The 12,544-nt window shown below is 36.7% G+C and overlaps 1 protein-coding gene and 3 non-coding genes across 4 annotated transcripts; 3 read left to right on the top strand and 1 right to left on the bottom strand.

Annotated features, from left to right (window-relative positions):
- The first annotated feature begins 1,281 nt into the window (after positions 1–1,281).
- Positions 1,282–9,683, top strand: snorc (secondary ossification center associated regulator of chondrocyte maturation). Its single transcript, XM_058419021.1, has 3 exons — positions 1,282–1,665; positions 5,597–5,773; positions 8,654–9,683. Exons 1-3 carry the CDS (start codon positions 1,581–1,583, stop codon positions 8,761–8,763), a joined length of 372 nt encoding a protein of 123 aa, XP_058275004.1. The 5' UTR covers positions 1,282–1,580; the 3' UTR covers positions 8,764–9,683.
- A 1,468-nt stretch (positions 9,684–11,151) lies between these two features.
- trnap-agg (transfer RNA proline (anticodon AGG)) lies at positions 11,152–11,223 on the top strand. The gene has a single exon. It is a non-coding gene; the product is annotated as a tRNA-Pro (tRNA).
- Positions 11,224–11,639: 416 nt separating this feature from the next.
- trnaw-cca (transfer RNA tryptophan (anticodon CCA)) lies at positions 11,640–11,711 on the bottom strand. Its single transcript has one exon. It is a non-coding gene; the product is annotated as a tRNA-Trp (tRNA).
- A 569-nt stretch (positions 11,712–12,280) lies between these two features.
- On the top strand, positions 12,281–12,354 carry trnai-aau (transfer RNA isoleucine (anticodon AAU)). The gene has a single exon. It is a non-coding gene; the product is annotated as a tRNA-Ile (tRNA).
- Positions 12,355–12,544: the final 190 nt, after the last annotated feature.

Below are 12,544 nucleotides of genomic sequence, written 5' to 3' on the forward strand. Positions count from 1 at the left end.
GAAACTGTCACTGATGAACAATGGGAATACACGTGTTCCAGCTTTGTGCGAGATTATTTCTGGATGTCTTCATGAAGGATTCATCCACATCCCCAAGTCACAAATAATTTAGTTATTTTAACGTGCTCATTAAAGCAGTTATAAAGATAAATTTAGACAAAATGATCTATATACCCATCGTGTCATTTGTTATTTATTAATTTTGCTTCATTTGTTTTCCTCCCTCTCTTCATTTCTTCATTGCCATGTGTTGGCAGAAGATGACGACAAAGTAGGACCTAAGGGCATATATAATCACTGCCGTCCTGTTTTAAGGACGTGTTTGAAAGTTCCAAGTAGTTATCCATTTCTTGTAAGATAATAGGCTGTTTAAAAAATAAACTTTCAATTCTGCATCTGTATTATAATATATGGAGAAAATGAACCAACTGAGTCATACTTTTTTATTGCAATATGGAAAAAGAATAAAAGACAGTCTCTTGTGTGGGCTGTTCTACATTGTCTTGTCTCTCTCTATGGATGTTTCTGCATTTAAACAGAGATAGTCAGGATTTTTGTTTCTCTGTAAAGCATGAATGCAAACTTCATTTTCATGTGTTTAGTGTTTTTCTGCTTAACAATGATTTGGTGCTTTTGTTGTCACTTAAATCATGAATTTATATGCACATTTAAGCAGCCACTATAATGCTGTGTTTCATTTTAAAGTATTTAACTTTATTCATGCTTTATGGAAGATGCTCAGATTGAGGCAAAACTTTACTGCAGTGATGACTGCTGCATGTTAGTGCTTTCAGAGCAATCATTCAGAGTAGGGTCTTCCTTTAAACAAACCTTGCTGTTGATGAAAATTCATTTGTCAGTTGATTTTGCATTCGTTTAATTTACACCTTACTACCTCAAAAAGTGGCCTGTAAATAATGCAAACTTGAACTGTAAGTGGAATAACCTGTAGGTTGAAAGTTCAGGAATATAATGGTTCTGTGACTTTTTTATGACTATCAGCAATACCAATAGTGATTGATGATGATTGTTTTTTTTGTAAGTTATTGTTCCTCTTTAATAAATCATTCAGGATTACTGTTAAAGCCACATTTTTAGATGATCCTGCTTGCTTTTCTATGCTTTCAAAGTTTTCTGATTTGAATTAGATGTCATTTATTTTAGAAGACATTGATTCCATCGACACTATAATCTAAGCAACATGGCTGGTCTTAGGCTCTAGGGATACGTTTTTATTATATTATTTTACATCAGGTGTATTAATGGTTATTGACGATCTGAAATCAAATGCTGATTGCTACTTACTGTTTATCAAGAGGCTGCAAAATTTAAGAATAGCTTAAATATCCTTTGTTACAGTGCGAGTTAAGACATATTGGATATTAAGATTGTGAGAATGTGCATGAAAGGAGGCTGTAGGTGGAGATGCTGACAATGTCCAGTCTGTCTGGTAAATGGGACACCCCTCCTTTTTCCACCTTTTCACCCTTTTGCTCCTCCACCCTCTCACACTACCTCTTCTACTCTGAGCCCCTGGTCTGGAATTAGCGGTGAGACGCCTGGTGAACAGCTCAGACAACATGGCCTTTTACAGAAGCTTCAGCACAGAGTCCAGATTTCTCTTCCTCACAGTTTTTGCCCTCTGTGTGGCTTTTGTACGTACAGGTAAGGGTCATTTCTTGCCAGATTTGCAATAAGTCTTAGAATCCTTTTCCTCACTGATAGTAATTACTTGAATTATGAAGATTGAGCTTAATGTGATGTTGGTTACAGACTAGTGTCTTCAGTTGTGATTGACTAATATTTGTGTAAACTATTTGGGTTTCTAGAAAGGTCATTTCTTTTAATTTTTCATTCAAATAAACAGACAAGATATTACTGAATCATTGCGTGATCAAAATATGAGATGAGTACCTGTGGCATTTAAGAGGCCCTTACTGTCAGCAAAAAAAATAGTTTTTGAACATTTTAAAGCTTTAGGAATGTTATTAAGCGTTTCTGCATTTTACACTTAAGACGTCTTGTGAATCTAAGGGTTATGCTAAAAAAAAAATTATATATTTATATATATATTTATATATATAAATATAAATATATATATATAAATATATATTTAAATATATAAATATATATATATATATATATATATATATATATATATATATATATATATAAATATATTTATATATATATATATATATAAATATAAATAAATAAAACTATGGGAAAAAAAACAGTTGTAGGAAGGACTTGCGCAAACACGCACAACTTTGTAAATGAACTTTATGGCCTATATTATTTTGCAGTTTCTTGCCATTACTCTCAGTAATTTGGCAATTTCTTTCACACCTCAGTGCTTTACATTGGACAAAGAATGGGTTTGTTAGACACTCTGGAAAAGCAACCCATCAGTCCTAATGCATCAAGGCAAGAGTACACAGGTTAAGTACACAAGTAGGCAGTATGGCATGAGTGTTAAGTTGTGGAAAATTCCCAAAAGAACAACAGATGTATGTAGGCAGAGTTTTCTGTTAGGGTTTGAATGAAGTTCTGTTATCTGTTGTTATTACATGAAGAACTTTGATGGGTTTGCTGGTAAAACTTAGCATGTTTAAATGGCATGAAAGTGCCTCATAACTCTTCTAAATCACACACAATTTAAAGACCAAATATTACATTGATATGGTACAGTTAAGATATACTGTATATGAAGCACAGTCTAAATACACAGTCATATCAGTAACCCACAACTGAAACATTTGTCTAACATTTGAGACTTGGCAAAGAAAGAAAACATTGGACCTGAACAGTTTTTTTTTTTTTAAACATAATGCAAAACTCAAACTCTGGTGCTAAGGATCAGTCAGAATGAAGACATTGCAAGGCCATGTCCCTACTGACCGAAAGCCTTCCCATAAAGATAGGAACTGCATGTTGGCCTCATAAATTAAACTATTTCCAATTATTTTGAAAAGGCCAAAGTATTTAAGCCAGGGGAGAAAAAGGAAGGTTTGCAGGAGTATATTTTGAAACTAGCTATGGGGGAGGTAAAAGCTACGTGTCATAACTAATATTTATTCTAGCTGAAAGTGCAGAATAATATTTTCAGTTTTACGGTTGTTGTGTTTTGGAAAAACCCTATAGGACAAGAACTTTTACATAATCATGCCATTTGAAGGGAGAAAATGTAATTGTTGGACTTTTGAGCTCTGACATTTCTTGCAGACTTGCACTATGTGGCTGAAGGTCCGCCATATGTAGGATGTCTTTATATGCCATAGATGCAAAAATATCATTTCAGTCAAGCAGAATTAAGAGTCCCAATCCTGTCCCAGTATCCCAATGTCCAAAACAAGCTCAGATATATATGGAGAGAAACCAGATATAAAAGCTAGACATACTAATATTTTACTATTTTACTAATACATTTTTAATTACACAGTTCTCCATGTTTTAAACCTGTTTTCATGGAGTAAAAACGGTGCAAGAGCACGACAACAGTGGTGCTAGTTTCTGATTATAAGCTCCTAGTTTTTAACGATCTATACAGCACTGATTAGTGCTAGATAAAATGGAGAACATTGCTTTTACCATCAATACATTTCAAGATAAATCGAGAATGGTTAAAAAAAGGTAGAGTGCAACACAGACTAGGCAAGTTTCTAGGTTGCTCCATGTCTAGGTTAGTTTACATTTTTACATGTGTTTGAATGAGAGATTTAGGTGCTTTTGATATTAATATGCTTGAGGTAATGCTGTGACACTTTGTCCCTCTTTAACTTCTGCAGAATTGATACACAGCTTACATTTACTGAAAACGCGCAATCGCAACCAAAGCCACAAACTGCTAGCTTTTCCATATGTGGCCTCATAAATGAGTTTGAGTAGCCTCCAGTACACACACCATGTTTTGGGGCTGTTACTCGCTGCTTCTCCGGTTCATACAAGTGCCCTTTTGTGGCCCAGTGTGAAGGCGAGCATTGATGGTGCTCCAACAACAAGAGACGCTTCATCAGCACAAGTAAACATGCAAAAAAAAAGTGCATGCTGCTCATCAGCACATGCGCACTTGCTCTGCATCATAACCATCATTTTATTTTTAAAGTTATGAGAAGAGTTTAATAGTAAAGTGTGACAGAAGTGAAAGTGGTTTAGATGCTAAATAATAACATTTCTTCCAAAAAGAAATGGCATGCTTTTAAAGGTTTCTTAATGAGACATTTCTGAAGGTTTCCTTGGTGGTTTTTGTTTAGAATTTCCCAGTCAGGTGAGTTAACAAGAGCTTAATTGAGTTTCTTCCATGCATGAATGTGTGGATTTACAAGTCATGTGTCTACTCAAAGGCTGTATTCTACCCTGAAGATAAGACTGTGACTATGGTGTCCCTTGCAGATAAGGACAGTAACTCTTTCCATGCAGTATTTTTTAAGACTCTGGGAATCAGTACCACAGGAACTGGGGTCAGGTTTCCATGGCTAGCGCCTAGGTGTGAAAAGTCACATGATGTGTCCATGCCATGACCTGAGGAATGCAAGCAAGAGACGTGAGGACAGAGAAGAAGAAAAAAAAGGAGAGCGGAAGAGTGGAAGGCAAAATAACTACTGAGTAATCCATGCTAATTTTCCACAAAGACACTCATTCACGTTTTCAGCTACTGTCCTGGCATGAACAAAGCGATGAGTGACTAATGCTTACTGCCACCTACAACCTTCCGTCCTACATCTTATGCTCATGCCAACACGACATTACCATTAAAGCATGGTTAGGTTGGAAAAATTGCTATGATGTAGATTTTTCCAGGCTTGACTAGTTTCAGTTCCAATTTCATCATATTCTCAACATTGCAGTCTCACTCTCTCTAAGCTCACTATGTCCATGTACAAACCACAGAAGTTTTTATAAAGATATATGAATCTGTCACCAGGTCTGTCTATGGAAATAAGAGCAGCTCTGGGTGGGCATAATATCACCCTTACAACTTCATCCTCAGAACACACTGGGTGTAATTTTCCATGTGATTAAAGCAATGTTACGTATTCCTATATAAAATTAGGGCATGAATACAGACCCAAAAGATAACAAGAAAACAGCAATAAAGCATAAAAAGAACAATCTTTCATGATGTTTTTGAAATTAATCCCAGAACAACCCAAAACAACCGATTTTTTTGTACTAAAGAATCATGTTATACCATTAATAATTGCATTTAATATCATGTAACATCATGTTACAGAGAAACTGCAAATTCACCTTGTTCTATAGACATTCAAGTGCCAGAAAATCTCCGACCTTTACAAAGCACTAACTAGTGTCCAAGCCATGCTGTTATAGAAAATAAATCAACATCTTCAGCCCAATCAGAGTAAAGAACTTAATAGTGGTATAAAACAAAGCAAGACACATGCTTGCTTTGAAATAATGATTAAAAAATCAGCAATGCACAACCAGTTACTTCCTGTTAAATATCAAAGATGTCATTTATGTTCAGTTTCCCTTACTGTGTGTGTTTGTGTGTGTGTGCATACTTGTATAGAGTTGTATTTTAATTGAGATTAAGGTTTCTGGCCAGCTGATTCCAAGATATGTGATTCAATAGAAACTGTGGCTGAGGCTTCTCCCACGCTACATAGCGATAACCAGGGCACACATTCAGGAGATGATGGAACAGATGTGGGCCCGGTCACGACTAAGGACCCAACTCCAGACCTGACACAAACCACCTTCGCTGTTGATTACATTGACAACACAGAGACCACGACAATGGAGGAGGAAGGTACAGTCACTCTTCACACAGGAAGTGGGTGGCGTGTCCAGTGTAAAAGCTCTAGTCACTTATTCCCTAAACTCTGTATTAGAAACATTAGTAGCATCATATTATGTTGATCCAAACAGCACAAAATCATTACTCCCATAAAGTGCTCAGTAAGTTATTTCTAACTTAAAAATTAGACCAAATCGTTTCAGTGTACACTACATGACCAAATATTTGTGGACACCTTACCTTCACTGCACAGCCATTAAGGGTCTTCCCCAAACTGTTTCCACAAAGATAGAAGCACAAACTTGTCTAGACTATCTTTGTATGCAGTAGTGTTACAATTTCCCTACACTAGAACTTCCCAAACTTGTTCCAGCATGACAATGCCCCTGTGTACAAAGCAAGCTCTATGAATGATTTTTCAAGGAAATAAAGGAACTCAAATGCCCTGCCTATAGTCTAGATCTCAACACCTCTAAACACCTTTAGGATGAACTGGAATGCTGACTATGCCTAAGGCCTCCTCATCCAAATACTCTTGTGGCTGAACAACCAGATCCCCACAGCTGCAGGGCAAAATTGAATGGAAAGACTTCTCAGGAGAGTGGAGGTTATTATAACAAGTGCTACAGTATCTCACAAAAGTGAGTACACCCCTCACATTTTTGTAGATATTATATCTTTTCATGTGACAAGACTGAAGAAATGACACTCTGCTCCAATGTAAAGTAGTGAGTGTACAGCCTGTATAACAGTGTAAATTTGCTGTCCCCTCAAAATAACTCAACACACAGCCATTAATGTCTAAACCGTTGGCACCAAAAGTGAGTACACCCCTAAGTGGAAATGTCCAAATTGGGCCCAAAGTGTCAATATTTTGTGTGGCCACCATTATTTTCCAGCACTGCCTTAACCCTCTTGGGCATGGAGTTCACCAGAGCTTCACAGGTTGCCACTGGAGTCCACTTCCACTCCTCCATGATGACATCACAGAGCTGGTGGATGTTAGAGACCCCTTCAACCTCTGCAGCAATGCTGGCAGCACTTATACGTCTATTTCCCAAAGACAACCTCCAGATATGATGATGAGCACGTGCACTCATGAGGCCTGTTCTGAGTGGAACCTGTCCTGTAAAACCGCTGTATGGTCTTGCCCACCATGCTGCAGCTCAGTTTCAGGGTCTTCTACCTTCTTATAGTCTAGGCCATCTTTATGTAAAGCAACAATTCTTTTTTTCAGATCCTCAGAGAGTTCTTTGCCATGAGGTGCCATGTTGAACTTCCAGTGACCAGTATGAGAGAGTGTGAGAGTGATAACACCAAATTTAACACACCTGCTCCTCATTCACACCCGAGACCTTGTAACGCTAACGAGTCACATGACACCGGGGAGGGTAAATGGCTAATTGGGCCCAATTTGGACATTTCCTCTTAGGGGTGTACTCACTTTTGTTGCCAACGGTTTAGACATTAATGGTTGTGTGTTGAGTTATTTTGAGGGGACAGCAAATTTACACTGTTATACAGGCTGTACACTCACTACTTTACATTGTAGCAGAGTGTCAATTCTTCAGTGTTGTCACATGAAAAGATACAATAAAATATTTACAAAAATGTGAGGGGTGTACTCACTTTTGTGAGATACTGTACATCTGAAATGGGACATACGGATGTGAATGGTCAGGTGTCCATGTACTTTTGGTCATATTGTCTACAGAGGGGTTTATTGAAGCAGGGTGGGATAGAAATCTTTTCTTGTAAAGAAATTGTTGGAAGTTGTAATTCCGTAAATGTTATTCTATACCAGTGAGCTACACTACTCACTTTCCACTTTATACACATTCATGTATCCTGTGTTCACTAAGTATGTAGTAACTCGAATAATCACTTTTTACAACTGTGATGAGCAGAAAAGCAGCCAAGGATGTACAAAACATTACACCTTGATATAAATAGGCTAAAACAACAGATGGCCACATTGGGCTCCACTCCTGTCAGCATTTAACAGGAATCTGAGCCTATAATGGGCACAGGTTCAATGAAACTAAATTGTTGAAGACATCTTGTCTTTTTTTCTAGTTTTTATCTGTCCAGTTTTGGTAAGTCTGTATCCATGATAACCTCCCAGATTCTTGTTTTTGGCCTGATCTGATATTGTGCTGTTGCAGCCTAGCCACCTCAAGGTTTGATGAGTTGTGCTTGATTTTTCACATTGTGTTGATGCCACATGATTGGCTGATTCGATACATGAGCAAGTGACTGGTGAGTATATTATATATAGTGTATAAGACTTTTAGATAGTAAATGTGCTACATATGGCATATTAATAATCACCCAATAAATATGCCAATTTATTTATTTTTAAATAATTTTTCAGGATTTTCTGTTTAATTTTCCTGTTAATAGGAAATAGCAAAGTAGTATGGTAAATTCTCAAAATATTTAATATAAGACCAGAGATGATAGACTTTATTGATCTTGGAGGAAATTCTTGCGTTTGTGTCCAAAACACAGTGCAAAAAACCAACAAAAGATAATGAATGTGCTGTATTGGGTAAAAATGTATAGTATTTGATAAACATACACTAGTAAAGAAGAGATGTAATTCGAGAAATGTATGTACATGAACATGGAAAAATTATTTCAAATGAAAAGGTCTTAACAAATTACTGATTTAAGAGTGAGCAGTATTTAGGTTTTAGAGACCCCCCCGCCCATGAACATTTTCGAAGTTTCTTGATGAACATCTGAAAGTACTGCTGTGACTGTTTACTGAGTAGTGAAGAATGTGAGGGGTATTATAAATGATACTGAAGAGTTTCAAGAATAACAAAGCAATCTGAAACCATATGTCTTGAATTTGTGTATGTGTGTATGTGTGTGTGTGTTTTACAGGTGTCCTTGGCCCAGGTGCCATCACAGCCATTGTCATTGCTGTGTTCCTTGGAGCATCTGTTCTCCTTGCCCTCGTCGTCATCACACTCAGAAAATTCACTGCCTCTTAGAGCAGGATGACCACCTGTTTATCACTTCTGTCTGTCTGTCTGTCTGTCTCCGTCTCTGTCTCTCTTTCTCTCATACACTCACTCACACATGTGCATGCACACACACTCTTTGTCTCTTTTGACTTTGGGGTTGGCATATGAGGGGTGAAATGGCCCATTCATTTGTGGAAAACTGTTACCAGTAAGCCGTGGCTGAGGCTGTTTTCACATGATGATGGTCACTTCTTTAATCATAAGTCTAAATGGTCTTCCAGGTTTTCTAGTGCAAATTAGTAACTTTAACTGATCCTTGTTTATTGTTTTCAATGCTTTTGGGTTTTTTTTGTTTTTGGAAATGTGCTTTATTTGGACTGATAGATAAGACCTTCAAAAATTTAAAAAGTTGTATTCTATATTTTGTGATTTCCACTGACCTTTCTACACAAATTTCATTGGGATATTAAATACGATCACACTAGAGGAAAGTGAGCAGATGTCGACATTTGTAAAGAAAGAGTGCACATCCAAGAACAAAATCTCAAAAAGAATTGAATTGATATAAATTGAAAAATTTGAAGTGTGTGTGTATGTGTGTGTGTGTGTTTGCTTTGTGTTTTCAAATAAAGTAGGAGAAAATGTACTGTGCAGAACAGAACAAATACCTTTTTTTTAGTATAGCAAAAGTGCATTTGATTATGGATAAATTTGTGTTAAGCTTAGACTTAAAGATTATATGTAATGCTATGATTATAATCAGCTTATTGTGATGCTAGAACTGAAATATGTTTAGATGTTTATACTCAAATCTTTAGATGAACACTAGATTCATTAGCACAAAAACACATCATCTGGACTGAAAGTCAGACAGAAACTTGATCAGTCATCATGAATTATTCACTGAATTTAATAATATTTGGTTTTACTCATACTCTTATGAGCTCTACGCACCACTGGTTTCAAATGTTGGATTTCTAGTAACAAAATGAAAAGATATAAATAAAATCATATCTTTAACCTGGGATGTGCTCCCATTATTGTCATCGCTCTGCAGTCGAACCTTAACAGCTGCTGTGTTTTCCTCAACTGTTTATCTTCACTGAGAGGTGGTTGGATTATTCAATATCAGTTCATTACTACAAGTGGAAATGGTTGCATATCTAGGAAATGTCCATCAACTGCTAAAGCCTGGCCGTCGGGTGCAAGTCTTCCCTAGAGTGCAAGTTTTTTTGAAAAATAGCATGCACTCCAGAGTGTAGCTGCAGAAATGTGATCCCCTTATTGAACTCTAGAAATCAGATCTAATTTTTTATATGCAATGTGTCCAGCACATTATCCGCCATTTTGTATAGAGTAATTACTCTTACTCCCTAAAACGTTCCATTACCACAAAACAATACTCATCAACTGGAGTTACGATGATTTCTATGGTGCCTAAAAAGCCCAGGAGGGTTATCGGAGACTACAGACACCTCTCTACACCACTATCTTCTGGAAGACACATACAAACTGACCAAAAACAGTTTCCACTGGCAAGGCATAAGATGAGTTGAATAAATGGTCACTCCACTCTCTAAACAAGAGAACAACTAGTACATTTTGTTGCTGTGTATTCTCTCCCTTCACATCCTTTTAATTATTTAAATATGAATGCAACATTAATTGCTTTATACTGTTCACACGTCGTTCCAGTTTGCAGGAGAATGAACGTAGCGCCACCTAGTGGGCAGTATTTAAACCAGAGAATCTGTATCGGTGTCCTTTTACTATATTATGCCTATTGTAGCTATACAAAAACAATAGAATATTTCATAATCAGAGCCAGCAATAATACTAATATCTGAAGGCCTGTGTCCTTCTTTAATATATTATAATATGCAGATCATTGGTATAAGCTGTGGAATAGTTCATAACTAGAGTAACTCAAGGTCTAGCACTGGGGAACGACTTAGCAGTTGCAATTCATAATTAAAAGTAACTAAACAGTCATTTTGTTGATGTATTTAGGTACACAAAGCGCTGATAAGAAGTAGTAGTGAACTATATTGCATGTAGCAAGCTGACACTGCGCCAATTCTGGCTCAATGTCAGCCATTTTGTTGGGTGCCAACTGTGAGCTAGTGCTGGAACACCAACGGTAACAGTCTTGAAGCTACCTTAAACCCACCTTGCCAACACTGGCTTAAGGTTGTGTGGGGAAGCAAGGTTGTTATGATACCAAGATTTCAACTTCGATACCAAATATTACTTTAGAAAAAGAAAAATGTTTCTTTACATTCGAAAAATAATGCTCTGCACAACGCTTTATACCTTAAAAGCTTTCAACTTTAATGAAACAATTCTTTATTTTTATTTTTTAATGTTACTATTACACATGTAAATACACAAACGACAACGCTAGTTACACGTGCTGGCTCGTTGGTCTAGGGGTATGATTCTCGCTTAGGGTGCGAGAGGTCCCGGGTTCAAATCCCGGACGAGCCCTAACGTTTTTGTTAACTGTTATTTATCGGCTAATAAACTACCCTAATAACAAAACGTAAATAAATAAAATAAATTAAACATTTAAACGTCACTTGAAGCACAATTCATATTAATTAGCTGGATCAGTTTTGGCAAGTTTCCACATATAGTCCATATTTTTCATTATTGTCCATCAGCTGTGAAAATCTAGGTGGTCAGTTTTTTGTAGTTTTACTGATAGGAAAATAATGGAAAAATGAATGAATATTTATATATATATATTCCAATATATTCCATTATTTTCCTTCCTTTTTCCTTTCCATTATTTTATATATATATATATATAACAAATACCACCTAACAAAAGAGTATTGGCTATTAAAACAATTGATTTAAAAAGGCGCTTATAACGTTTTCGTCGAAGATTACCAAAAAACTGACCCCGACGTGATTTGAACACGCAACCTTCTGATCTGGAGTCAGACGCGCTACCGTTGCGCCACGAGGTCCATGGAGAAGGCTGAGGATGTGTTTCCTAAATCCCAAAATATGTCTTTCCTAAATCCCAAATAATAATTACATTGCCGAATTTGTGTACAGACAAAGCTCGTTATGTACTCCGCATAAAATACGAAACACTTAAATGAAACATCACAGTGAGTATACATCACTATACTATTCTGTATATCAAACGCAGTAACGTTTGCTATTGAGGAAGAATTATTTTCTTCCCATACCCTATCTGGCACCCCTGTAACAGAGATGGTTAATGGGTCTTAATTAAAGGCCTGACTGGAAGCTTGGTATTGGTTTTGAACTCAAATTGCTACTTCGGTGTTTATATTGGAAGTAAACCATAACAAAAACATTTTTAGAAATATCAAAATACGTCTTAAGTTGTTTTTTTTTGTTTTTTTTTTGAAGTGAGACGTGATTTAGAACATTTAAGCTCTGCGGAACAACGCAGTTTGTCGCACAGTATACATTTCGGTCACGCATGCAATGTATTATTGCATGCATTGTTATTTATTGATATTGTTTTATATATGCTCATTACAACAAAAAGCCGCTCATCAATGGCCGGTTAGCTCAGTTGGTTAGAGCGTGGTGCTAATAACGCCAAGGTCGCGGGTTCGATCCCCGTACGGGCCAAATACTTTATTGCTTTTTTTTGTGCTTTCTTGTCAGACGACAGCTTATCAGGTATCCGCCGAATATCATGAACTACTCCGCTCGCATTTTTATTGTGTGTTCTGTCAGACAATTGGTGTAAATAAGTCTATTCTTTCTGTACATAAATAGTTCATGTACACCACATTTTCAGCTCTCTGCATCTAGCCAA

Source organism: Hemibagrus wyckioides, linkage group LG20 (genome assembly GCF_019097595.1).
Source record: "Hemibagrus wyckioides isolate EC202008001 linkage group LG20, SWU_Hwy_1.0, whole genome shotgun sequence".
NCBI classification, from domain to species: Eukaryota; Metazoa; Chordata; class Actinopteri; order Siluriformes; family Bagridae; genus Hemibagrus; species Hemibagrus wyckioides.

What these genes read in the sequence shown, in the direction of transcription:
- snorc (XM_058419021.1), top strand. Translation starts at nt 1,581, where the DNA reads ATGGCCTTTTACAGAAGCTTCAGCACAGAGTCCAGATTTCTCTTCCTC. An exon ending in TGTGGCTTTTGTACGTACAG is followed by an intron (nt 1,666 to 5,596) that starts GTAAGGGTCATT and finishes GTGATTCAATAG; the next exon opens with AAACTGTGGCTGAGGCTTCT. An exon ending in CACGACAATGGAGGAGGAAG is followed by an intron (nt 5,774 to 8,653) that starts GTACAGTCACTC and finishes TGTGTTTTACAG; the next exon opens with GTGTCCTTGGCCCAGGTGCC.